Source organism: Mauremys mutica, chromosome 9 (genome assembly GCF_020497125.1).
Source record: "Mauremys mutica isolate MM-2020 ecotype Southern chromosome 9, ASM2049712v1, whole genome shotgun sequence".
In the NCBI taxonomy this organism is placed as follows: domain Eukaryota; kingdom Metazoa; phylum Chordata; order Testudines; family Geoemydidae; genus Mauremys; species Mauremys mutica.
Genome location: NC_059080.1, coordinates 40,057,566 through 40,084,777, shown reverse-complemented (window position 1 = coordinate 40,084,777; position 27,212 = coordinate 40,057,566). Strand labels below are relative to the sequence as shown.

The 27,212-nt window shown below is 41.3% G+C and overlaps 1 protein-coding gene across 3 annotated transcripts; it reads right to left on the bottom strand.

Moving 5' to 3' along the window:
• On the bottom strand, nt 1-27,212 carry LOC123377047. Of its 3 annotated transcripts, none has more exons than XM_045029438.1 (7): nt 27,089-27,212; nt 26,637-26,714; nt 16,916-17,090; nt 15,144-15,551; nt 5,955-6,083; nt 4,913-4,959; nt 1-1,027 (listed from the first exon to the last, which is right to left on the bottom strand). In XM_045029438.1, the coding sequence occupies exons 3-7, from the start codon at nt 16,956-16,958 to the stop codon at nt 884-886; spliced, it is 771 nt and encodes a 256-aa protein (XP_044885373.1). In that variant the 5' UTR covers nt 16,959-17,090; nt 26,637-26,714; nt 27,089-27,212; the 3' UTR covers nt 1-883. The 3 variants fall into 3 exon arrangements, 2 of the variants coding, with proteins under 2 accessions (XP_044885373.1, XP_044885374.1); XM_045029439.1 differs by having other exon boundaries at nt 16,916-16,983; XR_006582052.1 differs by having other exon boundaries at nt 17,019-17,090.

Genomic DNA, 27,212 nt, shown 5'->3' with positions numbered 1-27,212 from the left:
CAGTTTAATGTATTAAGGGTTTCTTCACAGTGAAAGGGAAAGAAACTTACTTTAAAAAGAGTCTAAGATTCTCTGTTACATTTCCAGGCTCCCAAATTAAGGGGGGCCCATGGACATTAGCTTCCTGCCAAGTGAAAAATGTAAACAGTTACAAAAGGAAGATCCTTCCTTCCCCAGATAAGTAGCAATTCCACACCCAGCTCACCCAATTCCTTTCATCTTCACTCTGTGTTTTCAAAATTACTTTAGAATGAATAAAGAGCAGTTCATTCCAGGATCTTCACAGAGCACACAGACAACAGCAGAGCCTAGAACAAGGTACAGTAAATTTCTTATTCTGGATACCACCTGGTGGCTCCAAATGCTACACATATTACATATCCTATGCACCCAGAGAGCTAGTGGAGCAGGGGCACACAGGGTACATATCAATGGAACCCATATTAGTGCTTAAGATGTCCCACATGCTTTGGGGCTGGAACCATCTTTATGTTGTGTTTGTACTTTGCTTGGCACAATGGTATCCTGATCCCTGACTGGGGCCTCCAGGCTCTACCTCAGTACGAAGAGACAATGATGATAATCTACAAGTTTCAGTGCCTCAAGTTGCACCTTAAACAGATGAGTCCTGAGTTCACAAAGACCCTTTGAATTTAATCCATCATCTATTTACATGTGTATAATACACTCTTCTGAAAGACTCTTCAGAAGTCTGGAAAAACCATCTAAACAATACTGCCATTTCTGTACCGTTCCCATTAAATAGGATAATTTGATTATTTACAGCAGAGCTCCTGAACTGCATGGCTGAGATGGCTCCCGAGTAACTACATGTGCTGATCATACCTAAAACCAGCTCTGCATGTTGGGGTTACAGCTGCTGTTAAGAGAAGCTTATAGAGGCGTATTCAGTCTGTGACTCTGATCTGCGCTGCCTCTGCCCAGTGTCTTCTCCAATTCTTGCATAAATTGTTGATACCGTCATTGGTAATGAACTTTCCATGTGAGATTCCTCATGGTTTGGGACCTAGATAAAAACAAACCACCCCGCCCCCAACTGAGTTAAGAAACTTGTTCTTGGGGATCAGTCTTAATTAAAAAGAAATTTCTTTGTATATTTATATATCTACTATATATTTATTTATTTATATTTCTTTATCATATAACACCAAGGAGCAATAATTGGTTCAGCAGCTGCTCCTTCTACATCCTCCTCCCTTGAGCTTAAAGTTGGGCCAGGAACTACTGACTGCAATTGAAAACAATAAAATAAGGGACAAATTAAGTTTACAGAGGCCAAGACTGACATTGTGACATACTGCAAATGTATTGTGATCTGAGGCCCTGGACCAGTCAACGTATGGAAAGCATGTTCAGCCAATCAGGGATATGGCTCAAATCACATGCTAGAAATAACATGATATTTCTCCCATGTGCTTACCCCATGGACCTATTCCTAAAGGCCAGGCGCAAACTCGGGATGTGCCTTGCACAGCAGATCGGTGCAGAACACAACTATCCAGAGAGAGATAAACATTTGCAAAAAGCCTTTTATGGAGAGATCAGAGAAGCTATCACAGTTAGAACAGAGCAGTGCTGATTTGCTGAGGCAGTCTGAGCTCAGGACTGAGGTCAAGCTCATTTGTGACTCAAGTTGAATAATTTATAAAGCTTTAGTCATGGGCCTGTTTGTAAGTGGATCAGTGGAACTGTCTGAGCTTTTCTCTGTAGTGGATGTCACAGGGAGCAAAGGAGTATTAGTGGGAAGGATGAGAGTCAACCATGCAGAGCTTGGTGGGAGGTATGGAATGGGGAGAGGGAAGGACAGACAGAGAGCTGGGGGATGGAGATGGGGACATATGGGGGACCCAGTATTCACACCGAGCTCAGCTTTATACAAGTTTGTGTTTAGCCATGTGCATGGTGATTCGTGCAGCTTTGGTTTTAAAGTGAGCTGGTTCTTTCATTCCCAGCAGCAGACAACTTAGTCTTGCAAAGACAGGCGTCACCAGGGTATGTAGGAGAAGCACACAAAACCACACCATGCAGAGCTATAGCAAGAAAATCATGAAACCACACTGACCCTCAGCAAGGGGAAATAGCCACCCAGAATGACCAATGTCAGGGCTGTAAGAGCATCCATGCTGAGGAACATGATCAGAGTCAGAAAGAATGAGAAGGAAAATGCCTGTAACGCTGAGAGAGTTAATGGGGAGTTTTTACTATGGGCTTGGCTACACTCAAAACTTCAAAGCGCTGCCACAGGAGTGCTCCCGCGGCAGCGCTTTGAAGTGCGAGTGTGGTCGCGGCGCCAGCGCTGGGAGAGAGCTCTCCTGCGCTGCCGGTACTCCACCTCCCCGAGGGGATTAGCTTACAGCACTGGGAGCCGCACTTCCAGTGCTGGGGCACTGTTCACACTGGTGCTTTACAGCGCTGTAACTTGCTGCGCTCAGGGGGGGTGTTTTTTCACACCCCTGAGCGAGAAAGTTGCAGCGCTGCAAAGCGCCAGTGTAGCCAAGCCAAGCCTGGCAAATGGGGCCCTGGCCAGGATAGCCGATAGGTGCTACCATGATATAAATACTAAATAATAATCATTATCACCACCATTATCCAGCATCACAGAACAGATTTGACCTCCCTCTCAGATTAACAACCCTCCTTCCCTTTTACAAATGCTAATTCCCATTAATATCTGTGTCCTTCTCTAGTGAAGTCACTTTTGCTCACTCAGAGAAATGTTGCAACAAACCAGTTAATGATTTTGGAGCAGTGTCATTGCTCAGACCCTGTGGGCTGATACTCGCTCTGGCCATGCAGCTGGGAGGAGAAGGCTGCAAGGTTTGATGACGAAGCCTCCAGGGCCACAAAACCCACAGTTTCAGCAGCCGGGTTTTAACAGCCTGCACGAAAGTCAAGCGCTTCTCTTCCCCGAAGGCCCACCCTCCAGTATCTGCCACCGTGTTGGGAGGGAGTAGTGGTAACAGCCAATGTCAATCCTCCTACATCTCAGCACTCACATCATACAAAACTGTATGAGGCTTGCACATGTTCTAAGTACTATTCAATGGGCCTGTCTAGACTAGGAAAACAGGTTATAGGTTAGAATGTGTTAGCCAACATGTTAGCGTAAATAGGATTTAGCATATTTAAAAATATGCTCTGTCTTCATGGTCAACCATCAGTTTCCCACTAATGTTTTAAATGTGTTAAACCCAGTCTGCACTAAATGGTAAGTGGTGTTAAAATGCTTTAAACCATCTATTTCCCCAGTCTAGCCATTGTGCACAAGAGTTTTGAAGAATCCAGTCCCAGTTAGTACTGTACAGAAAACAGGCATTACTAGTTAGGTGCATCCTGACAGCAGCCTATCATTTGTCTCTGTCTGTCTCCCAGATTAATTAAAAAGTAGCCCTATAATTTCTAGTAGCAATGAGCACAGCTCAGGAGTGATATATGCAGTGATGTAAATTACTCGATAGATAGGAGAGAGAGGCAGAAGATAATTGAAAGAGGCAAAGTACAATTATCTAATTTGTGCTAATGAGATAATCTGTGGATACGCAAAATGAAATTAGTTCCTCTTGTATGCAAAGTGGTCAGAGGCTTCAGTGTATAGTGTGTGTGGGGGGGGAGGGGGTAGAACAAGAAGAAAAGGGGATGTGAATGATCATAAAAGAGAACATCCAACTAAGCTTCTTCTGTAGTTGTGGAAACAGGCCAAGAATGACTCATAGAGAGGTGCAAATCAAAGGCAACTGCTCCCTTTGCAGTGCACCAGGGTCAGAGTCTAGTGAGTGCCTTGCAGGGCATGTTGCAGTTTGCATTTACTAGGGTTAGTGTTTGATTATGCATTTGCTCAGTTCTTGGTGTTTCAATCTCTGTAATGAGATTTGCTTTCATAATGTTATGTCAGAGTCCCAAAATATTGTCAGCAATACCATGGTGGCTGCTGATCACATTCATTGCAGGGAAGAGCCTGAGATCATGTAAAAGCAGCTGGCAACATGGAAGAGCCAGGCTAGTGGACTGAACTGGGGCTGAAGCTGCATTAGAAGAATGGCAGGGGAAACTGGAGCCGTGAGGAGTTACTGTATCCCATTTGGCATCATTTCAGAGTATTGTTGTATTGGAATTTCACATTTACAGCCATATGATTATGTATTTGCATATTTAGCTGTTTTTGTTATTCCCCAAAATCTAAATAAAAATGTATAACTGATCATTTAAGCACATAAAAAGTACAGATATCTCACTAAGGCAACCTGTATATATTATTAATCACCTTAGTTAGTTTTAGAGCTGAGCAAATATTTAATCTTTAATCGTTTCAGAAATATTCTTTTTCTGTTTTGTCCTGTTAATGATGTATATTGTTGGGAAGCAATTCTAGGTGTGCAGATTGTTTGCAAAGAGCTTGTTGTAAGTATTCAAAATTCTTAATTGGATATATGGATGATGTCACTTATAGAACCATTAAGAAGACCATTTCACAGCTCTGTGTACATGAAGATTCCAAAGCCTAAATGGGTGATTTGGGGGAAGGAGGAAGGAATCACTCTCCATCTTTTTACATGTTATTTCATGCAGGCTTCTGGTGCAAATGCTTATATTTGTTTGTTCAAAATTTGCCTTCTTTAAATATTTTCACAAACTTGCTTATGAGCCAAATCCCTTGCTGGTCTAAATCAGCAGTGTTCCATTGGAATCAACTGGCTTTTGAATCAATTTAGCTTAATTTGGTCAGGTAATGAATTAATCTAAAATAACACAAGCCAGTTGTAAACTGATCTAAGAGTGTCCAACACAGGAATTTACATCAGTTTAACTCAGTTTAAAATCTGTTTGTAGTTAAACCAGTGCAATTTATATATGGAGATACCAGATCTCTGTGTTTTATTATGTTGTACAGTACCTCTTCTTGTTGCTTTATAATTCTTGTCCTCCTCTGCTGAACTGCACCTGTGAAAGTTGTTTGAATAGTTAATATTTTACAGGGACTGTAGACATTCTGTGCTTCAGATAAATCACTTGTATCTATGTGGATCTGTTAATTCTTGTAATCAGTAGTCGCACTGTGCTTTTGAAACCAAAGACATCCATCAGTGACACAAAGAAAAATGGATTTTTGTCTTTGAGTTAGAGATTTGTGTGTGTGTGTGTTCTGGGAGCAAAGGGGGAAAATTTATTTACAAATAATTAACCTCACATTCCTGAAAGATTCATTGGAAAGTGTCTAAAGATTATGAGACTGATTCTCTCCTCACTAGCACCAGTTTTACACTATGTGCCGCAGCAACTTCAGTGGCATTACTCCTGATTTCCACTGGTATAAATCAGAGGAGAATCAGGCCTTTAGGTTTAATCATTTGCATTAACTATAGTATTTTAGTTACATATCCCTCCAAAATACTGTGTCTCCCTGTGACATTTCCTTCAGGGGGAGGTCCTAAAGTGTCGCTCACAACTTTCCATCCCTCTACCTGCAAAGGCTCCATATTGTACTAGAGACATCACCTATTATTATTTGTGATATGGGACAATTTATTGTAGTGCCCTGATATTGAGCTGCAAACACTCCAGCGTTTGCATCTTGAATCACAACATGGAGACAATGTGTTGCAATATTGCATTGCACCAGCACAATGTCTTTATATACAGATGGCATGGAGTCAATCTGTGAGTCTTTATCCTGACACTGTGTCAGAAAACCCTAAATAAATCCATGTCCCTTTAGTTGTCTTGTGATAACTTCCCTATGGCTTCCCAGTGGATCAGAAGCATTGTGCACATTTCAGGACGCAATGTAATGGAAAAGCTTCACTCTGGCTGGGAGGGCAGCACATGGACTTCCCAGAAGCTAGTCAGGGTCATTTGGATTTGTTCATTAAAAAGTAATTTTGAAGAATCTGAAGCACCAACAGCAGCGAGTGAGGTGTATGAGGAAGACCACTCACCTTTATGCTCTCTGCAGCAGAAGAACAGCAACAGAAGGAGCAGGAGGAAACTGAAGCCTCCAGTGATCTGAAGTCCAAGAAGGAGGTCTGGAAATGGATTCGGTTCATTTCCTGTTTCTTTTCTTGTTCCTGACATATAAAAGGAAATAAGTTGTCTGAATATTTGATAAAGAAATAACTATAATGGCAAATGTATATTTTTCAGAGAAGGTCTTGGTAGGTTACAGGATTGTGCTGAACTCAGGCAGCAGTGCTAGGACAGCATAAGTCAGTGGTTCTCAACCTTTCCAGACTACTGTAGCCCTTTCAGGAATCTGATTTCTCTTGCGTACCCCCAAGTTATTTAAAAACGACTTGCTTACAAAATCAGAGATAGAATTACAAAAGTATCCCAGCACACCAGTACTGACAAATTGTTTCCATTCTCATTTTTACCATATAATTATAAAATCAATTGGAATATAAATATAGTACTTACATTTCAGTGTATAGAGCAGTATAAACAACTCATTGTCTGTATGAAATTTTAGTTTGTACTGACTTTGCTAGTGCTTTTTATGTAGCCTGTTGTAAAACTAGGCAAATAGCTATTTGAGTTGATGTACCCCCGAAAACCTCTGCATACCCCCAGGGGCACATGTACCCCTGGTTGAGAACCACTGGCATAAGTGATGATTTCAGATAATGGCTCTTAGTACTTGCTACCTGGCTGACTATGCAGCTGTGGAGCACTTGCTCCCACTACACCTTGAAAGATGTGCACTGAGTGACACCAGGGCTTCTGCAGAGCCCTGCCTCATTCACTGCATGCTTAGAAGACACAGGCAGAGGGATTCAGCTGGGCAAATAACTGATTTCTCAGTTTGTGGGTAAGAAAAAGATGCCCACTTTAGGGCTTCAAGCCCAGTGGTGAAGACACTCACTTGGGACAGCAGAGACCCAGGTTCATATCCCCCATTTAGAGCAGGGATTTGAACCCATCAGTTCTTCCTTCTAGCTGAGTGCCCTAACCACCAGGCTATCAGCTATTCTGGGGTGAGGGTCTCAAAAGCCCCTGCTGAAGCTGTTGGACTTTGTATTGACTATTCATTGGAGCAGAGACTTGAACTCGTGTCACCCCCCTTTCAGGTGAGTGCGAGAGTCCTTCTCTCTCTTACTTTCTGACCCAGAGACCATTCAAGTATTTAACACAAAGTGCTACAGCTTCAACAGAAGAGAGTGTCACCCCAGACTAGTCTGTAGCCTGGAAGTCAGGGCCCTCTCCAAGGATAAGGGAGATCTTCATTCACATCTGTGGTCTAAAGTAAGGATTCAAGCTTGGGTCTGCCATGTCTCAAGTGAGTGCCCTAACCACTGGGCTAAAGGTTATAAGGTAAGCAGTAGCAACTCCTCCTCCTCCTCCAGAAGTTTTGTGAATCTAGACCCGCTTCCCAATTTTATTTGTTTATTTTGTTCTGGCTGAAACTATTCAGCTAATTCAAGTCAAATTTGAAAATAGTTTTTGATCAATGCAAATGTCATTTTTGATTAATAAACAATTTGTCTGAAGATATTCACCCAGCTCTAAGTGGGAGTTCGGAGCAGTGAGCACTTCACAGCACATGCTTGGAGAATCAGACCCCAGCACTCTGTGTCATTCCCTGAGCACAGTAGTGTATCCTTGCTTTATTCAGATGACTGCCAAACAGTGCTAAAAATCATGCTGTTCATTCTATGCATGCACGAAATGTAATTTCCAAAGGAACATAAGAACAGAAGAATGGCCATACTGGGTCAGACAAAGGGTCCATCCAGCCCAGTATCCTGTCTACTGACAGTGGCCAATGCCAGGTGCCCCAGAGGGAGTGAACCTATCAGGTAATGATCAAGTGATCTCTCTCCTGCCATCCATCTCCACCCTCTGACAAACAGAGACTAGGGACACCATTCCTTACCCGTCCTGCCTAATAGCCATTAATGGACTTAACCTCCATGAATGTATCTTTTAAACCCTGTTATAGTCCTAGCCTTCACAACGTCTTCAGCAAGGAGTTCCACAGGTTGACTGTGAGCTGTGTGAAGAACTTTCTTTTATTTGTTTTAAACCTGCTGCCCATTAATTTCATTTGGTGGCCCCTACTTCTTATACTATGAGAACAAGTAAATAACTTTTCCTTATTCACTTTCTCCATACCACTCGTGATTTTATATACCTCTATCATATCGCCCTTTAGTCTCCTCTTTTCCAATCTGAAAAGTCCTAGCCTCTTTAATCTCTCCTCATATGGGACCTGTTCCAAACCCCTAATAATTTTAGGTGCCCTTTTCTGAATATTTTCTAATGCCAGTATATCTTTTTTGAGATGAGGGGACCACATCTGTATGCAGTATTCAAGATGTGGGCGTGCCATGGATTTATATAAGGGCAATAAGATATTCTCCATCTTATTCTTTATCCCTTTTAAAATGATTCCTAACATCCTGTTTGCTTTTTTGACTGCCTCTGCACACTGCGTGGACGTCTTCAGAGAACTATCCACAATGACTCCAAGATCTTTCTCCTGATTAGTTGTAGCTAAATTAGCCCCCATCATATTGTATGTATAGTTGGGGTTATTTTTTCGAATGTGTATTACATTTATCCACATCAAATTTAATTTGCCATTTTGTTGCCCAATCACTTCGTTTTATGAGATCTTTTTGAAGTTGGACTATAACTCCAATTAATTAAACTCAGTGTTTACTGGAATGTTTAAGAGCATTTGTCCTCAATGAGCACTAGTTCCCTGCCAATTTCAGTTTTCTATCCCTAACTTTTTTTGGCACGAGAGCTATTAAACGTGGGCTGTAAGAAACTTTTTGTCATGAAGAAAATAGTTTTTTCCATTTTCCAAAATTGCTGAACTATTTTTGCTCAGTCTTTCCAAAACAAGTAACCTTTGGTCAGACACCACACTTTGAAAATTTCAACTTGATCAGTGAAAGTTTTGGAAAGTTTCGAGAACTAAGAATAGAACTTTGACCTAAGCTGGTACAAGCACACCTGCTTAATGAATGGAACACAGCAATACGACACAGGAAGTGAGGAGGTGTTCTTGAGCAGTACTATGACTCAGATTATTATTACACATTGTTTGGATTCCATATATTTACTTCCCATTGTTGTGTAACAGCCACAGGCTAATTTTGATTTTTGCTTCTATGTTTTATTTTGGTTTTTACTTGATACAACAACAAAACTGATGCCTGGTTGAACTCTACACTAGAGTTAGGTTAGGTGAACACAAAGCAGCTTACGTCGACCTAACTATGGAAGTGTCTACACTCAAATTTCACTCTTGCTAACGTAACTGCCCCACTACACTGACTTAATAACTCCACCTCCACAAGCGGCATAGTGTCAAAGTCAATGTAGTTAGGTCGATGCAGTGTTAGTGTAGACACTGCATTATTTACATCGATTGTTACTGGCTTTGAGGAGCCATCCCACAATGCCCCACACTGACACTATCAGTACAAGCGGTCCTGGTGAGGATGTGCACTACCAGCACAAGAAGCAAAGTCTAGACATGCACAAGTGATGTAATTACTGCAGCGACTGTATGCTGAAGTAAGTTACCTTGACTTAACTTAATAGCATAGACATGGCCTGAGAAAGAGAACCATCCAGCTAGCCTTAGACTTAATTCACTTTTATCTAGAGATGAGCCTGAAACTAAACCATAGAAAAGGATTAGAAAAGGGGAGACTGCAGAGGGTAGTACTGAAAGGGGAACTGTCGGGTTGGAGGGGGGTTACCAGTGGAGTTCCTCAAGGTTCGGTTTTGGGTCCTATTTTATTCAATCTATTTATTGCTGACCTGGGAACCAAGAGTAGGAGTGGGCTGATAAAGTTTGCGGATGACACCAAGTTGGGAGGTATTGCCAATTCGGAGAAGGATCGGGATATCCTCCAGGGAGATTTGGATGACCTTGTAAACTGGAGTATTAGTAACAGGATGAAATTCAATAGTGAGAAGTGTAAGGTTATGCATTTAGGGATGACTAACAAGAATTTTAGTTATAAGCTAGGGACGCACCAGTTGGAAGTAACGGAGGAGGAGAAGGACCTGGGAGTCCTGGTTGATCGTAGGATGACTATGAGTAGGCAATGTGATGTGGCCGTTAAAAAAGCTAATGCGGTCTTGGGTTGCATTAGGCGAGGTATTTCTAGTAGGGATAAGGAAGTGCTAGTCCCGTTATATAAGGCGTTGGTGAGACCTCATTTGGAGTATTGTGTGCAGTTTTGGTCTCCCATGTTTAAGAAGGATGAATTAAAACTGGAACGGGTACAAAGAAGGGCCACTAGAATGATCCGAGGAATGGAAGGCCTGTCGTATGAAAGGAGACTTGAGGAGCTCGGTTTGTTTTCCTTAACCAAAAGAAGGATAAGGGGAGATATGATTGCACTCTTTAAATATATCAGAGGGATAAATACCAGGGAAGGAGAGGAATTATTTCAGCTCAGTGCTAATGTAGACACGAGGACAAACGGATATAAATTGTCAGTCAGGAAATTTAGGCTTGAAATTAGACGAAGGTTTCTAACCATCAGGGGAGTGCAATACTGGAACAGCCTACCGAGGGAAACAGTAGGGGCGAAGGACCTCCATGACTTTAAGATTAAGCTAGATAAGTTTATGGAGGAGATGGTATGATAGGATAACGGGCTTAGTCAATAGGTCAATTAAGTGCCACACTGGTAAATAGTACAATGGATCAATGATATGATATTCTTAACCTTTTTCCAGAGGGTATGGCTGGAGAGTCTTGCCCGCATGCTCGGGGTTCAGCTGACCACCATATTTGGGGTCGGGAAGGAATTTTCCTCCAGGGCAGATTGGCAGTGGCCCTGGAGGTTTTTCGCCTTCCTCCGAAGCATGGGGCAGGGGTCGCTTGCTAAAGGAGTGGGTAGATCGGCTTATGTGGCCTGCATCTTGCAGGAGGTCAGACTAGATGATCATAATGGTCCCTTCTGATCTTGAATTCTATGATTCTATGATTCTATGATTTACATACAGTACTAATTAGTTTGATTCAGTATTGGCACTGTGCAAAATGTTTGCAATGAAAGTTGAAACCGCACAAAACTCAGCTATTTTTGGATTTTGTTACAACCTGGAAACTCAGACTTGGATCCTCAGAAGGCGCACATACCTTTCTAGGAAACCTAGGCTGACTTATGGCTTTGAATTGAAATCATGCACAATTCCACATGGCTCTAGCAAAACCAAATGAAATGTGATGATTTTGAATTGATGCTTCATTTCAACACAAAATTCAAGGTAAAACCTCAAAGGGTGAGAGACTGTCTAGGATATGTGCAGTTTTCCCTGCAAAATATGAGGAGACCTCCTCAGAGAAGAAGGTGCTCAGGTCTATGGTAGGCACAAGGCAGTCTGGATTGACCATGGTCATTGTCTAGAACTGTTCTTTTGGCCAAAATTTGCCAGGTGCTGTTGCTTTAGAAAAGAAAGATCCCTGTTTTCTTCCCAATCATGGTCTAGGATCACATATTCCTTACACCATCATTGGTCAAATTCCATGTGGATCTTCCACCACTGGTGATCAAGCCTCCTGTTCTCACATTTCATAGGTCACTGTTTATCAGTAAGCCATGACAATCTGTGCGGGTAATGGAGAGGATAGGGACATTTAGGAACAATGTGTCAATGGATGTGGATAGGAGAAAGTTTAGTGTTTGACCAGACCATTGACAGACTGGGCTCATAGGGTAAGTCTACACTGCAATAGAAGGTGATGTAGCACAGGTAGGAATACTCATGAGAGCTTTAATCCAGCTAGCAAGGGTTACAATAATGGTGAAGACGTGGTGGCACAAACCCACCCAGGAACCTGGGTACACACTCAAGTTGCCAACCTGTGCCACCACATGTACACTGTTGGTACCCCTGCTGGCTAGATTAAAGCTATCACAGGTATGCCTGGCCATGCTACAATCATACCTTCACTTGCAGTGTAAACAGATCCACAGATAAGCAGCTCTCCAGCTTTGCAGTGCAAAATCCTCTAGATCCATGAATTCTAAGAGTGGGGGTTTGTTTGGTTGCTCCTTTCCTCTGATGGTATTGTAGTAACATTCTGATCTCAGCCTGGAGGAGGAGAAAGTTGGAACAGGATAAGGGTGTGGTTAGTCCCTTCCTGATGTTCACTTCTCTGAGTGCCATTAGCTGTGTGAGTAGATTCAGATGCTACCTTGCTTAATCCCATGTCTAATATATCAAATTTCAGACTGTTTTGTTGGAAAGAACAGTCTAAAACAATGCAAAAAGACCTAGTAGTGTTCCCAGAAACACAGTGGATGACCACAACCAAAGGGATATGGTAATACATGGAAATATACTATATAGGAAGGACAGATTTGGTTGTAAAGACAGGAGCAGTAGCCCTGTACCTAAATGATTCCAGTAGCATCTAAAGAAATAGCATTTCTGAGGGGATAGAAGCATTCGGTAACATGTGCATGGCTAAAAATGATTGGAATATAACAGGAATACTGGATTATACTACTTGCCTTCTAACCACATTAATGATAGCAATTGGCAGATCAACAAAGTTAATCAAAGAAGCCACAAAATCTATTGAAACAGTGACAGTGGATAACTTCAGCACACTGCATATCATCTAAGCAAATGACATGTTGAGAGACAGTTTGCAGAAGCAATTTCTCAATGCCACAAAACATTACTTCTTAGAGTAGCTAGTTCTACAGCACACAAGAGGAGAGGCTATTCTCGCTTGAGTCTCAATTGACTCACCGGAGCTAGTTTCAGAAGTAGCGATAGTTGAGCAACTGTGTAATATAATAATACTCAAAATATAATTGAATTCAATATCTATGTGGGAGGGGAAAATATCAAAAACTAGTCCTGTCGCGTTAAGCTTTAGAAAGGGGGATTTAAAAAAGAAAAAGAAGAAGAAAAAAAAAGAAAGAGGATGCCAATTAGAAAGTAATTAAAGAAAAATTTGAAGAGTTTAAAATCCATAGAATCAGCCCAGACGCTAATGAAACAGCATATCAAATAAGAGGGGCATCCATACTAATAAATAAAACAAGGAATATGCAAGTCAAGAAAAAATAGGCAGGTGTCAGGGAATCAGTGAATATTCAAGCAGGAATGGTGTACTTCAAAAGCGAAACCAGTTGAAAGGACCAGGAGCTAAAGCTGATAAATTGTAAAGTAGAAATGAGGGGGGATTAAAAAGGAATATGATGAACAATTAGCCAAAGTCATAAAAAGAAACTGCTCCAAATTACGTAAATGTGTTTGGTGTACGAAGCCTGAGAGAATCAGATGCTAGCCTAAGGATATTTTAGAAAAGCTCAGACCTAGGTTTTCAAAGTGTCCTCTGATTTTGGGCATTTCAGTTTTTGAGCTCCCTATTTGTGAGACTTAAACATGATTACCAACCCCAAGAATTCAAAATTCATGACTCAGGCCAGAAAAAAATAATGAAATTGGCTTTAAAATGATGAGATTTTAAAAAAAATAGATATGAAATCTTTATTTCCCTTCTGGCTTTTTAGCTTTTAGGAAACATGTCTTCAAGTATTCTCCACAACTATAGGGTGCTAGAATTTTTTTTTAATGTAAATCAGAGATTCTCACATGACTCCAGGAGCTTTCAGATAAGCACCAGATATCATGAGATTTGCAATAAAATCACAAGGGTTGGCAACACTGGTTAAGACCTAATTCTCACAGGCACTTGAAATCGCAAATTGTGAGTACTCAGTACCCCTGGTAATCAGGCCCTAAGAATCCCCAGTTTGGGTATCCAAAATGAAGGTATCCAAAATTAGTGAGAACAGTCTTGGAACTTTTGGCTTAGATGACTACTACATCAGTCTTCCACACAGTGTACATTGGGGAGATACCTATCCTGGGGACAGGGTTTCACCTGCACTCATTTCAGGCAATAAAATAGAAGCACTGTCAAAGACTGACGTGTCAAAAGAGGTGCTGGAACACACTGAGAAGATAAAGAGGAAAAAAGTCATCAGGACCAGGTAGCATTCATCCAAGAGTTCTAAAAGATCCTAAGAATGAAGTGGCTGAGCTGCTAAAAATCATATGATTAAAGCCAGCTAATTGTATCATTAAATGAGTTATTGAACAATGGAAAATATTTATTAATGTATTTATTAATAAATGCTAAATGTAATACAGATGATCCTGTAAATTACAGTTAAATAAGCTGATGGAACTAATAACTATAGAATGTTATAAGGCACCTAGATGAATGTCATTGGGTGAGCTGGTCCCATGAAAGGGGTTAAACGTACAACTTTAGTCCTGTTCCAGATCTGGTTCTCAGTTCCTGGTCCCTGGTCCCTGGTCCCTGATCCCAAGACTAAGGCATCCTGGGACTTCTAATCCAAAGGGACTGAGAATAGTAGACCGGGGAGCAATGTATCCTGGGCAGAGGGGCAGGAATATAAAAGAACATTTGTTCTAGTAAGAGACACACCAGAGAAGAGTCAGGCTCTATTGTGATTGTCTCTACCTGAAGGAAATAAGACCTGTTATTAGTTTCTCCAAGCAAAAGGCCCAATAAGGGTTTAGGAAAAATTTGTGGGCGGCCTAGATGGACTTGGTAAAGCAACTTTAGAAAGTTTTGTTTTGGGCTAGAAAACTAGAGACTGGGGGAAGCCAGAAGAGATCAATAGCTGTTTGTGAGTCTCCATCACCGGGTTCTGGAAATAACTCAGTTAGTTTGTTTGGACTCTTGCTTTTATCCCAGTTGGGAAGGATCTTTGGGGTTTGGCCAAATGACTAAACTACCCAATGAGTAAGAGGAAACTGAGGAAGCAGCTGCTCTATGATGAAATTACCTTTGATGCAATTAACATGATCTGATAGAAACCAGTCAGTTTGGCATCTGGGAAAGAACATTTGCCTCTCAACTCTGCTAGAATTCTCCCAGTGCATCCGTAAAATAATATTTGGCATTATTTACTTGTACTTTCCAAAATCCTTTGTAAAGTCCTTCACAAGAGGCTATTATTGCAATTAAGTAACGATATAGTAGAAGTGGTTTAATGTACATAAGCACAAAATGATGCACGTTGGAGGGAACTGCTTGTCACTGTTACCAATGGATGGACAGATTTCCTCAGTGCTGTGTGCATTGTAAGTTACATACATACCATCGTCTGCATTTCCATGGTTCAGGTGAGATTCAGATACAGTTAATGTGATATTTCTGGTTTGCTGTGGTACTTTGAAGGTGACGCTGTACACTCCGCTGTCGCTGAGCTGAAGGTTCTGAAGGAGCAGAGAAGCATTTCCAGGAAAAAATTCAGTCCGGCCTTGGTATGCTTCATGTGTATAATTATATCCAGAGCAATGGGTAGGAATCCCCTCAGCACTGACAGAGCAGTTAGTCAGTGTGTAGCTGGTGAGTGGATTAGGGGTGTTACTGAAATACCACTGAATGGACAGAGGAGAGGGAAATGGCCGCTGGAGCCTATAGTAGACGGGCAGAAGGACAGAATGACTGACAGTTCCATTGATGGAATCCTGAAGAATGTCAATGAGAAGAGTCTGGGAGGAACCTGCAGTAAACACACAGACAGAGATCAGCAAATCACCTGCACCTGGCACCAGAGAAAACTTCCCCCTTATAATAATTCATAGTGTTTGTAAAAATAATAACCTAAAGCTATTGTTAAGGACAGCTTCCCACAAAATATGCAGTGTTACAAACTGCACCAAAACTGGGCACACTGATGTAAACTCTAGCTGCATGTATCGTGTTTGTAGCTCCAAGAACAGTGCTTTATATGGGTACACTGGGTTGCAAATTTGAACAGAACGAAATCTGCATATGAGGAGAAGGCAGTAACCTTGGTTCATGGTGAATAACAAATCTCCAGGGATATGCTCATCCTCAGACATCTGGGGCTGTTCCAACTGAAGTCAGTGGAAGTTGTGTATGTGCATGTGAGGAGACGGTTGGGCCCCATGAAATCTCTCAGAATAAAGCTGTTTCCAGGGTTTCAATGAATAAACCAACAATGGGCAGGTCATGACAGTAATAGTGAGAAATGTGATTCCATCATTTTGGGAAATAGGCTTTCTTAAATAACCCAAAGATCTCAAGAATGTTTAGTTTTTACTCATTTAATAAAAAAGAGTAAGGGCTAATGGGTTACTCTCTTGGCATCTGCACTGGGAGAAAGAGGGAGGGTGAAGTGCAGCTGACTCCTGCCTCTGAGAAGACCCTTGAAGGGCTTGGAGATGTAATAACTTGTACCAAGCTGGCCCCAAAGACCTTCCTCGGTGCAGAGACTCCTTGGTACACCCTGGAGACCCCCACAGGGGAGATGGAAGAAGTTGCTTAGTACTAGGTTAGTGGGGGATGGGTCATTCCCTTCCAAAGACATCAAAAGGAGGAAAGGAAGGACTGGGCTAGGAGGTGCCGGGGAGAGGGGTCTTCTCCTTGGAAGTTCAAGTTAATCAAACTTCATCCTCTCATTGAAGACAGACCTCTGCCTACAGCAGTGAACCCAGTCCACAATGTGTGAGCTTCAAACCAATAGAAACCAGTTCAAATAGCGTCCATACTAATCTACAGGGAAATAAGGTAAAGTAGGTTGTAATAGTTAACAGCAAATGAACCCATTCAGAAAAGATGCCTGTACAATAAAATCTTATCATATGCTGCACCTTGTATACTCACTGTGCCCCCAAGGCTTAACTGTTTAATACAATCAAGCCATTACAGGCTATTAAATTAAATCAAATACAAACAGAAAACCTTTTTTGGACTGTACCAACCAGTTCCCTTTTCTTCACATGATGTGAAACTATGTAAGTGCTGGTTACAATTTAGAAACGATGCAGAGCCTATTCATCAAGTTCAAGTTAGAACATTTCCAATGAGGCATTTTCAGATCTCTCCCCTTCCTGTACTTACCGAGGAACAGCAGGATAGACCAGCAGCTCCTGCATGACTTCATGTCTCCTCAGAATCAGTATATGTGGCTGAAGCAGAGAAAGGAGAGCCCCTCATTACTGACCTCATAGTCCAAGTGAACGTCTCTGAAATATCATCTCAGCCAGGAAGGAAGTTACTGACGCTCTCAGGGTCTCTACAATAGGCAAAGGGCTTTATTTATAAATGTAAAAGATTCAGCTTTTTGCCCCCTCACTTGAAACAGGTATGCAAAATTGCAGAAGTTTTGAAATAGAATCTAGCTGACCTCTTCCTAAACTTAGTACTTACTAAAATAAGGTCTGAACCTCATTGTGAGTCAAATTCTGTTCTCAGATATATTGGTGTAAATCCACAGTAACTCCACTGAAGTCAATGAATTTACATTGGAGTAACAGAGCAGAATATGGCCCCTTGCACATAATTCTACACCCACTGGGCTCAAACTCTGTATTGCATAGCTATCTCTGAGAGGAGATGAACCATAACACTTTTCAAACCTTCTCTGAAGAGGCAGTGTTATCTAACAAAGAGATTCTTTTTTAAGCGGTGGCAGGGCATTTGTATTTAGTAGATGCGAAAATAAAACAAAGTTTTAAACAGTCTTGAATAAAAATCACTTTCCCTCTCAACCTGGTTACACTTCTTTGGTACCCATGATGTCATAATTCTATTTCCAGTTTTCATAGTTTCTTGGAGGAAAAACAAAGCAGATAAGACCAGGCCGTCTAATATACAAAAATAAGCAGGAAAAAAAAAAAGAGACCTTCTGTAAAAAGAAGCACAAAAACCCATAAACACCATCTTCTCTTAGTTGGGATATTTAAAAATTCCCCACACAGCAGCAACTGTGATTAACAATTACTACCTTGCCTCACAAGGCAAATTATTCAAAAATACCAGTACGTTATATTTGAAGGCTCTGATTTAGGAAAGCATCCTTAGTATCAGGAAAGTATTTAAGCACATGGTTAGTTCTAAGCATGTGCTTTCCTTCAAAATAAGTTAATGGGACCTAAGTACATGATTAAAACTCCAATTCTGCAAAAGTTTGCTCATGTGATTAACTTTACTCACTGTAAATAATCGAACACTCCTACAGACTTACTTACAGTGGTCAAAGTTAAGCAGCATGCGAGCAAGTTTTTGCAGGACTGGGACCTAAGTGCTTTCTGGAATCATGCCCTAAAATAGGTTTTAGCTCCGGTTGCATTATAGAATGTGTCACTTCTTAGATTTTAAAATAATTAGAGAAAGTACTTTAAAGAAAAACATAGCTGGATCCTCAAACTTAATTCAGGGGAAAGACTACATAAGACCACTAATTAATCAGAAAACGTTGGGGAAAGTGCTGAGGGCAATAGGGGGAGGAAGCAAGGAGAATATACCTAACTAGTCTTTCATTAAAGTATGCTTATATAGATGGGAAAATACTTTCATTTAGCTCTTAATTTTCTGGGCCTAGTACCTATTTACAAATCTCCTGTGGTTTAGCTCCATGCTACTTTGAGAAGAAGGATTGCCTAACCTAATATTAAGCCATGTTACACTAAACCCATCCAACCTGTTGGAGTTCAAGTCTCACTAGTTACTCAGTTTTACACAAACAGAATTAGCAGCCACCAAAAATTAAATACCCTGATCTCCATGTGTGTGGAAGTAGAGCACAACAGTATTTAGACCCACATCTCAGAACTCATCCTTTACAGTACCTATGTGAGTTATTCTGTATGCTGGTATATTAGCCAATACAGCTACTTCAAGAATTCTGTTCCTAGAAGAAACACTAGTAGTTAATTTCAGTTATGTGTCATCGTTGATGACTTACTAACAAAGAGTCAAATCGTCACAAAACTTGAATGAATGTATTTTGCCTAATGCCAATAATCCATCCAACCATTTTGAAAAGAAAATATCCATGTTATCATTTTGTTTGGTTTCTGTAACACCAGTTCAAAACAAATTACTCTCTCAAGCTGTTCTCAGGTATCTCCTCCTTCCGAGTTACTTGAGATGTGTCACACTTCATCACAAAGCCAAAATGTGGTTCATAAATAGGCATGGAATTTTCAGGGTCTGTTACCCAATTGTACTTCTCCATATCCATAATAAAAAAACCCCTCCAATTTTACTCTTAATTCCACACAAAAAGATTCTGATTATTGTTCAGTTTTTTATTCTGATGGAAGATTCCCAACCAGCTCTACTGATAATCAAAATATTTTCCATTTTCATTTTTCTAACAGTCTTTTTTTTTTCTGAGAAAAGCAGACACTTTTTGGTGAAAAACATGAATTGTTCTACAACTGTCCAAAAAAAACTTTAGTTTTTCAACTAACTCTATTATGAAGTCCAGTCAACTTCCCACTCTTGGTGAGGTGTCAACTTCAGTGTATTTCTGGGACCAAATAAATATTGAGGCAGTGACTATAAGAAGCAGTCAAACCCCAGGTTTCTTAGAATTTCTACCAGTCCTGCTTCCAATAAATACAGCAAGAATGTATAAATAGGAGAGCACTTTTGGGAGAGGATAATGGATATTCTCTCCATCCAGCCACACACTGAACTAACAGTCAAGGCATATCCTCATCCACATGGAGCTGAAACCCTGTTTGTAATTTTCCTTAGCCACTGGTGTCTATAACTGGTAATGCCAGATGACATGAAACTGATACGAAAGAGAAGGAGACATCATTTCTAAAACAGAGCTGACCAGGTTCAATTAGAGGAGCAAATTCTGCTATCAGTTAACGAGTGCTGCCCTACAGGCTTCAACAAGCTTGCAAGTTCTAACTGACAGTGGAATTTGGCCCAGTTACTTAGAGACTCAAGCAAAAACTCTTAATTGCATGGGGTGAATGAAATGCTGCAACATCAACCCATGCACAGAGCCTTCTAATTGTCCCAAGAGGAACTTCTATATCACCAGAAAGGACATAGGGAATACAACAATTTAAATATAATTCAGTGTACTGAATATTAAAGACAGTAAATATTTCCTGTGGAATTCTGTATATACGAGACAACTCCCTGTAGGCAACGTAGTTGCCCCCTTACTCAGACACGCAGCCCTTCAAGAGCTCATGCTAACCACAATGATAACTCTGCTTTAGCTAAAGCGACTCCAGCTTCCTGCTTCACTGGTTTTGAGACTGAGAAAAGATGGGGCTTTCTCTTCTTGTGTATTCACTGAGCTGTGACCACCAGGTGTTTGAAACAGAGAGAAAACCCTCTTATCACCTAACCCAATCTTTGTCACTACCATGGCCAGTGGACATAGCTATGTGACAAGCCTGTTCTTTTACACAATGCATTTGTATTACGTCATGCTGGGGCCCACAGAGATGTATTGTATTATCCAACACACAAACCTACATTATTATTGCAGTAACAGATTCAGGTCCAGTTCTGTTCTTACACACACTAGAATAATTCCATTGACTTCCATGGCATTCCTCCAGAGTTCTGAGAGTAGAATATAACCTTAAACCTCCAAATATCCCACCAGGCACAGTGAAGCCGAAGTTTAGCTGTCATTTAGTATTGGTGGAAGAACGGGTTTTATCCCCCCACTAGTTCACGTCTAGGTTGTGTCTGAATTTGAGTTTTTGTCTTACCCATAATTATTCCTAACAGATGCAGACTGACTGGTGGTGACAATGGTAGAGGAAAGAGGTTTGGAGACCTCTTTTTTTTTTTTCCCAATTGTGTCATCTAGACCTGCTCAGGGAAGGTGGTAAAAATGCCTGCATATCATTGATGCTGTAGCGTCCATTGTTGGTATCACTGGTGGGGCTCCACTCACAGGGTATTACAAGTAATGTACTGTAGACTAGGCTCCGATGAAGAGGCATGTGAATAGAGGATAACAGATATTCTCTCCCTCAGAACGTATTTGTTATCCTCAGTGCAATTTATTGCATAGCAAAGGGATTACTGAGAAGAATAGACAGGCCTGTAACCAGAGCTGATCCAGAGAACAGAAGGATGTGCTGTCTGCCGGGTGCTAAAATATAGGATGTGGACCTGAGGCTGAAGATGATCCTAATGGGAGCGTGAAAGAATCCACTGATTGTCCTTCATGTGGGAACAAATGATACAGCTAGATTCTCGCTGGAACGTATCAAGGGAGACTATGCCAGGCTGGGGAAGATGCTTAAGGATATCGAGGCTCAGGTGATCTTCAGTGGGATTCTGCCTGTTCCTAGAGAAAGGCAACAAAGGTGTGACAAGATTATGATGATCAACAGATGGCTCAGGCAGTGGTGCTATAAGGAGGGCTTTGGAATGTATGGCCACTGGGAAGCATTCATGGACAGAGGACTGTTCTCTCAGAATGGATTTCACCTGAGTAGGGAAGGAAATAGACTTCTAGGATGGAGGCTGGCACAACTGATCAAGAGAGCTTTAAACTAGGAATTTGGGGGAGATGATTGGGAGATGTCCAGGTAAGCTCCACACCGGATTTTAATATTGAGAGGGAAGAAAACGAAGTAAGAAAAGATACAGCCGTGGGTAGGAGAATAGACATAAGGAGGAAGGGAAGTGTAGATACCAGTCTAATAGGTGATACTAGCAGTAGAATGTCTGTGCCTAATCGGGTAAAGAATGTGAGTGAAGCAAAACAGCAAACATTAAGATGTTTGTATGCTAATGTGAGGAGCCTAGATAACAAAATGGAGGAACTGGAGCTACTGGTGCAGGAAGTGAAACCAGGTATTATAGGGATAACAAAAACATGGCGGAACAGTAGTCATTACTGGAATACAGGTATTGAAGGTTATGTGCTGTTTAGGAAAGACAGAAATAAAGGCAAAGGTGGTGGAGTAGCGTTGTATATCAATGATGAGGTAGACTGTAAAGAAATAAGAAGTGATGGAATAGATAAGACAGAGTCTGTCTGGGCAAAAATCACGTTGGGGAAGAGAGCTACTAGATCCTCCCCTGAGATAGTGCTTGGGGTGTGCTACAGACCACTGGGATCTGATTTGGTTATGGCTAGAGACCTCTTTAATATTTTTAATGAAGTAAATACTAATGGGTATTGTGTGATCATGAGAGACTTTAACTTCCCAGATATGGACTGGAGGACAAGTGCTAGTAATTGTTATATCCTTGGGGCAGCCAGTGTAGGAAGCAATCACTTGAGGCCAGAGAGCAGGCAGCTAACCAAAACCTCCATTTTATTTACATATATACAGAGAGCTCCCTCGGCCGGTTGAAACCGGTTGAGCTAACCCATAATAATCTAACTCAGTTGCCATAGCAACAAAACCATGACAACCAAATACACAACATATTCCTCCCCCCCTAATAAGAACATCCCCTAAATAAAACACACACTAGACTAGAGAAGGAGGGTAGACTGCCTCCATTGAGCTCCACCTTAACATCAATAGTGCCCAGCATAGGCACAGCTTCTCCCGTATACGTCTTCAGAACAGTTTTTGTTGCCTTAAGCGGAAGATGCTGTAGCTTTTCTTTATACACAGTCTCGGAGATCAGTGAGACGGCTGCACCGGTGTCCAGTTCCGTGCGTATACGTTTGCCATCCAATAACGGGGTTACCCAGTATTCATGTGAGCCCATTGCCAAAGACAAAACATGCAGTGGCACTTCCTCTTGCGATGAGGTGTCACCATGATCATCCTGGGTCTGCTCTAGGGTATGCAGGGTTCCTCTTTTTGTCGGCCAGACCACAGGCCTCTTTTTCTTTTGTTTACAGGCACACTCAATGTGTCCCTTTTTGCCACAGTGTCGACACACCAGGTCCTTACACCAGCATTCTGATGCCTGGTGACCCGGCTTACCACAGCGGTAACATTCTTGACTCTGCACAGTTTTGTGGGTCGGTTCTTGTGACACTTTTTGCACCCTAGGGGGTGCACCGATGTATTGTGCCTCCCTTGTAGCCAGTTCCATGGAGACAGCAATATCAACAGCCTTCTGTAAGGTAAGCTGAGCCTCTGTCAGTAGGCGGTTCCGTATAGCTTCACTGTACAGGCCACACACTAACCTGTCACGCAGGGCATCATGTAACATTTCTTTAAATTCACAGTGTTCTGCTAGCTTTTTTAAAATGGCTACAAATTGTACAACTGTTTCATCTTCCTTTTGGTCTCTTTTGTGGAACCTATATCTTTCAGCAATTACCAGTGGTTTTGGGGAGAAATGAGACCCCAGGATTTCCACAATGTCACTGTAAGATTTAGTCTCAGGCTTAACAGGGTGTAGTAAGCTGCGTAGCAGAGAATAGGTTTTAGCCCCTACAACAGTTAAGAATATTGGCACCTTCTTCGCTTCTGTAATGTCATTTGCAATACCAAAAAGCTCAAAACGCTCAGTATACACATGCCACTGCTCTGTATTCTCATCAAAAGGCTCCAGGGGCCTGGTCAGAGTAGCCATGATTTTTAGTTTCACTTTCACAGTCAGTGCAACAAGCAGCTTTTTTGTTTGTTTGTTCTTTACCTTAACTTCTACTTCCTTCTGTTACTGGAGCAGCACCGGAGTCTCACCCTCGTCGCCAGTGTTATATCCTTGGGGCAGCCGGTGTAGGAAGCAATCACTTGAGGCCAGAGAGCAGGCAGCTAACCAAAACCTCCATTTTATTTACATATATACAGAGAGCTTCCTCGGCCGGTTGAAACCGGTTGAGCTAACCCATAATAATCTAACTCAGTTGCCATAGCAACAAAACCATGACAACCAAATACACAACAGTAATAATAATAGGGCTCAGTTTTTCCTGGATGTGATAGCTGATGGATTCCTTCACCAAGTAGTTGATGTGCCTACAAAAGGTGATGCCATTTTAGATTTGGTTTTGGTGAGTAGTGAAGATCTCATAGAAGAAATGGTTTTAGGAGACAAACTTGGTTCGAGCGATCCTGAGCTAATTCAGTTCAAACTAAATGGAAAGATAAACAAAAATAGATCTGGGACTAGGGTTTTTTATTTCAAAAGGGCTAACTTTAAAGAATTAAGGAAATTAGGGAAGTGAATTGGACTGAAGAACTTGTGGATCTAAAGGAAGAGGAGGCCTGGAATTACTTCAAGTCAGAAAATATCAGAAGCCTGCACCCCAAGAAAGGGGAAAAAATTCATAGGCAGGAGTTGTAGACCAAGCTGGATGAGCAAGCTTCTCAGAGAGATGATTAAGAAAAAGCAGAAAGCCTACAAGGAATGGAAGATGGGAGTGATCAGCAAGGAAAGCTACCTTATTGAGGTCAGAACATATAGGGATAAAGGCCAAAAGCCATGTAGAGTTGGAGCTTGCAAAGGGAAATAAAACCAAAAGTAAAAGGTTCTATAGCCATATAAATAAAAAGAAAACAAAGAAAGAAGAAGTTGGACCGCTAAACACTGAGGATGGAGTGGAGGTTAAGGATAATCTAGGCGTGGCCCAATATCTAAACAAATACTTTGCCTCAGTCTTTAATGAGGCTAATGAGGATTTTAGGGATAATGGTAGGATGACAAATGGGAATGAGGGTATGGAGGCATTTGATACAGTTCCCCATGGGGAATTATTAGCTAAATTGGAAAAGTTGGGGATCAATATGAAAACTGAAAGGTGGATAAGGAACTGGTTAAAGGGGAGACTACAACAGAGTCATACTGATAGGTGAACTGTCAGGCTGGAAGGAGGTTACTAGTGGAGTTCCTCAGAGATCGGTTTTGGGACCAATTGTATTTAATCTTTTTATTACTGACCTTGGCACAAAAAGTGAGAATGTGTTAATAAAGTTTGCAGATGACACAAAGCTGGGAGGTATTGCCGATACAGAGAAGGACTGGGATATCATACAGTAAGATCTGGGTGACCTTGTAAACTGGAGTAATAGTAGTAGGATGAAATTTAATAGTGAAAAGTGCAAAGTCATGCATTTAGGGATTAATAACAAAAAAAATTGTTATAAGCTGGGGACGCATCAGGTGGAAGTAACAGAGGAGGAGAAGGACCTCAGAATACTGGTTGATCACAGGATGACTATGAGCTGCCAATGTGATATGGGCATGAAAAAAGCTAATGCGGTCTTGGGATACATCAGGAGAGGTATTTCCAGTAGAGATAAGGTGGTATTAGTACCATCATACAAGGCACTGGTGAGACCTCATCTGGAATATTGTGTGCAGTTCTGGTCTCTCTTGTTTAAGAAGGATGAATTCAAACTGGAACAGGTACAGAGAAAGGCTACTAGGATGATCTGAGGAATGGAAAACCTGTCATATGAAAGGAGACTCAAAGAACTTGGCTTGATTAGCCTAACCAAAAGAAGGCTGAGAGGAGATATGATTGCTCTCTATAAATATATCAGAGGAATAAATACCAGGGAGGGAGAGGAATGATTTAATGTGGACACAAGAACAAATGGATATAAACTGGCCATCAGGAAGTTTAGACTTTAAATTAGACAAAGTTTTCTAACCATCAGAGGAGTGAAGTTCTGGAACAGTCTTCCAAGGGGAGCAGTGGGAGCAAAAGATATATTTGGTTTCAGGACTAAGCTTGAAAAGTTTATGTAGAGGATGGTGGTATGATGGGATAGCCTAATTTTGGCAATTAATTGATCTTTTACTATTAGCGGTAAATACGCCTAATGGCCTGTGATGGGATGTTAGATGGGGTGGGATCTGAGTTACTACAGAGAATTCTTTCATGGGTGCTGGCTGGTGAGTCTTGCCCACATGCTCAGGGTTTAGCTGGCCACCATATTTGGGGTCGAGAAGGAATTTTCCTCCAGGACAGATTGGCAGAGGCCCTGGAGGTTTTTCGCCTTCCTCTGCAGCGTGGGGCATAGGTCACTTACTGGAGGATTCTCTGCACCTGGAAGTCTTTAAACCATGATTTGAGGATTCAATAGCTCAGACATAGGTTAGGGGTTTGTTACAGGAGTGGGTGGGTGAGATTCTGTGGCCTGCATTGTGTAGGAGGTCAGACTAGACAATCATAATGGTCCCTTCTGACCTTAAAGTCTATGATTAACTCCGAGCTATCATAGTTAAGAGTTTCAGAACTCATGTTCTGTCATATTTTCCCATCTCATCCCATCATAAGGCCAGTGAGTTGGATGTCAGCAAGGGCTGTGTGGAAAATACAACAACAATCTCTGAAACGTCATGAAAAAAATCACAATTTCATTCTGGGCCATATTGCCTCATGCTGCAAATTGCCACTTGATTGAGCCTTCTTTCCCAGCAAGCAACTAGGCCAGTGAAATAGGGCTGCTTTCACTGAGCAAAGGGGAGAATGGAAATGGGACGGCCATTTCTCCCTCAATTCCTCTCATTCTGATCTAATCATTTTGAACAGAGTTAACATCCACCATTCATCCTTGAAATTTGTACCTTGTGCCTTTAAAACCCCCTCACATTTCTGTAAGTAATAACAGTTGTACAAAGCAGTAAATTCAGCTACAAAGATACAACTTCTGGGCAGCAGCCTGAAGATGAATAACATGCAGAGAATAGTTCCAAGCAGCAGCAGCAAATATGGTGTGGTAGTAAAAGATGCCACAAATTCAGCCCACACACAAGTAGCAGCTAGTAGACAGAGCAAATGTGGTAATGGGTCAGCTCTTCAGAATAGAATGCGGATATATGTGCATGAAATGAGCTCAAGCAGAGTGTTTACACTGACTTTTTTTCTCATTTTTTTATTCTCTCCTTTTAAAGTAAAGAAACATATTTGTTGACTAACCTTAATATTTTCTGAAGCAACCATTCTCTCCACTCTGAAGTGTCTGCTGAGTGCACTAGGTGCAAAGCTGGTCAAATTCTTAAACAGAAAGACATAAAAACCAAAACACACTGATTAGCAAATTGCTTTGCCTAGTTCAGTTCAACGTGATTTGTGAGGTCCTGTTATCCACCACTTGCAAATATTTAGTCAACTGCTGGGAATTTCTGACGACGCTTGCAAGTGCCAGGAGTTTCTCAAAATTTAGTCTCCATGATTATTCATCCAAAAACCTGTTACAGAAGTTGATGATTGAAAGGTTTTAAAATTAAGTCAAAACAGCAACAATACCATGCAACCTAGGCAACCACTCATACAACACCCATGCTGAATGGAAGATATACTAGTTGAACAATGTGCAAGTAATCAACAGGCTGCAAATTTTTCATAGAAACTATTTGGTGAATACTTACAAATAATGAATATGCAGAAATCAGGAACAGTTCATAAATGATTTGCTAACCAAACTGGAGGTCATATTCATATTCTGCACCTCCAGCTGGAGCCCTGACACGCCCCCACATTCCAACACTCTAC

Coding starts and splice junctions, on each gene's coding strand:
- LOC123377047 (XM_045029438.1), bottom strand. CDS start 16,958: ATGAAGTCATGCAGGAGCTGCTGGTCTATCCTGCTGTTCCTCG. Junction 15,552..16,915: donor GTCTATCCTGCTGTTCCTCG/GTAAGTACAGGA, acceptor TGTTTACTGCAG/GTTCCTCCCAGACTCTTCTC. Junction 6,084..15,143: donor CCATGGAAATGCAGACGATG/GTATGTATGTAA, acceptor TTTATATGTCAG/GAACAAGAAAAGAAACAGGA.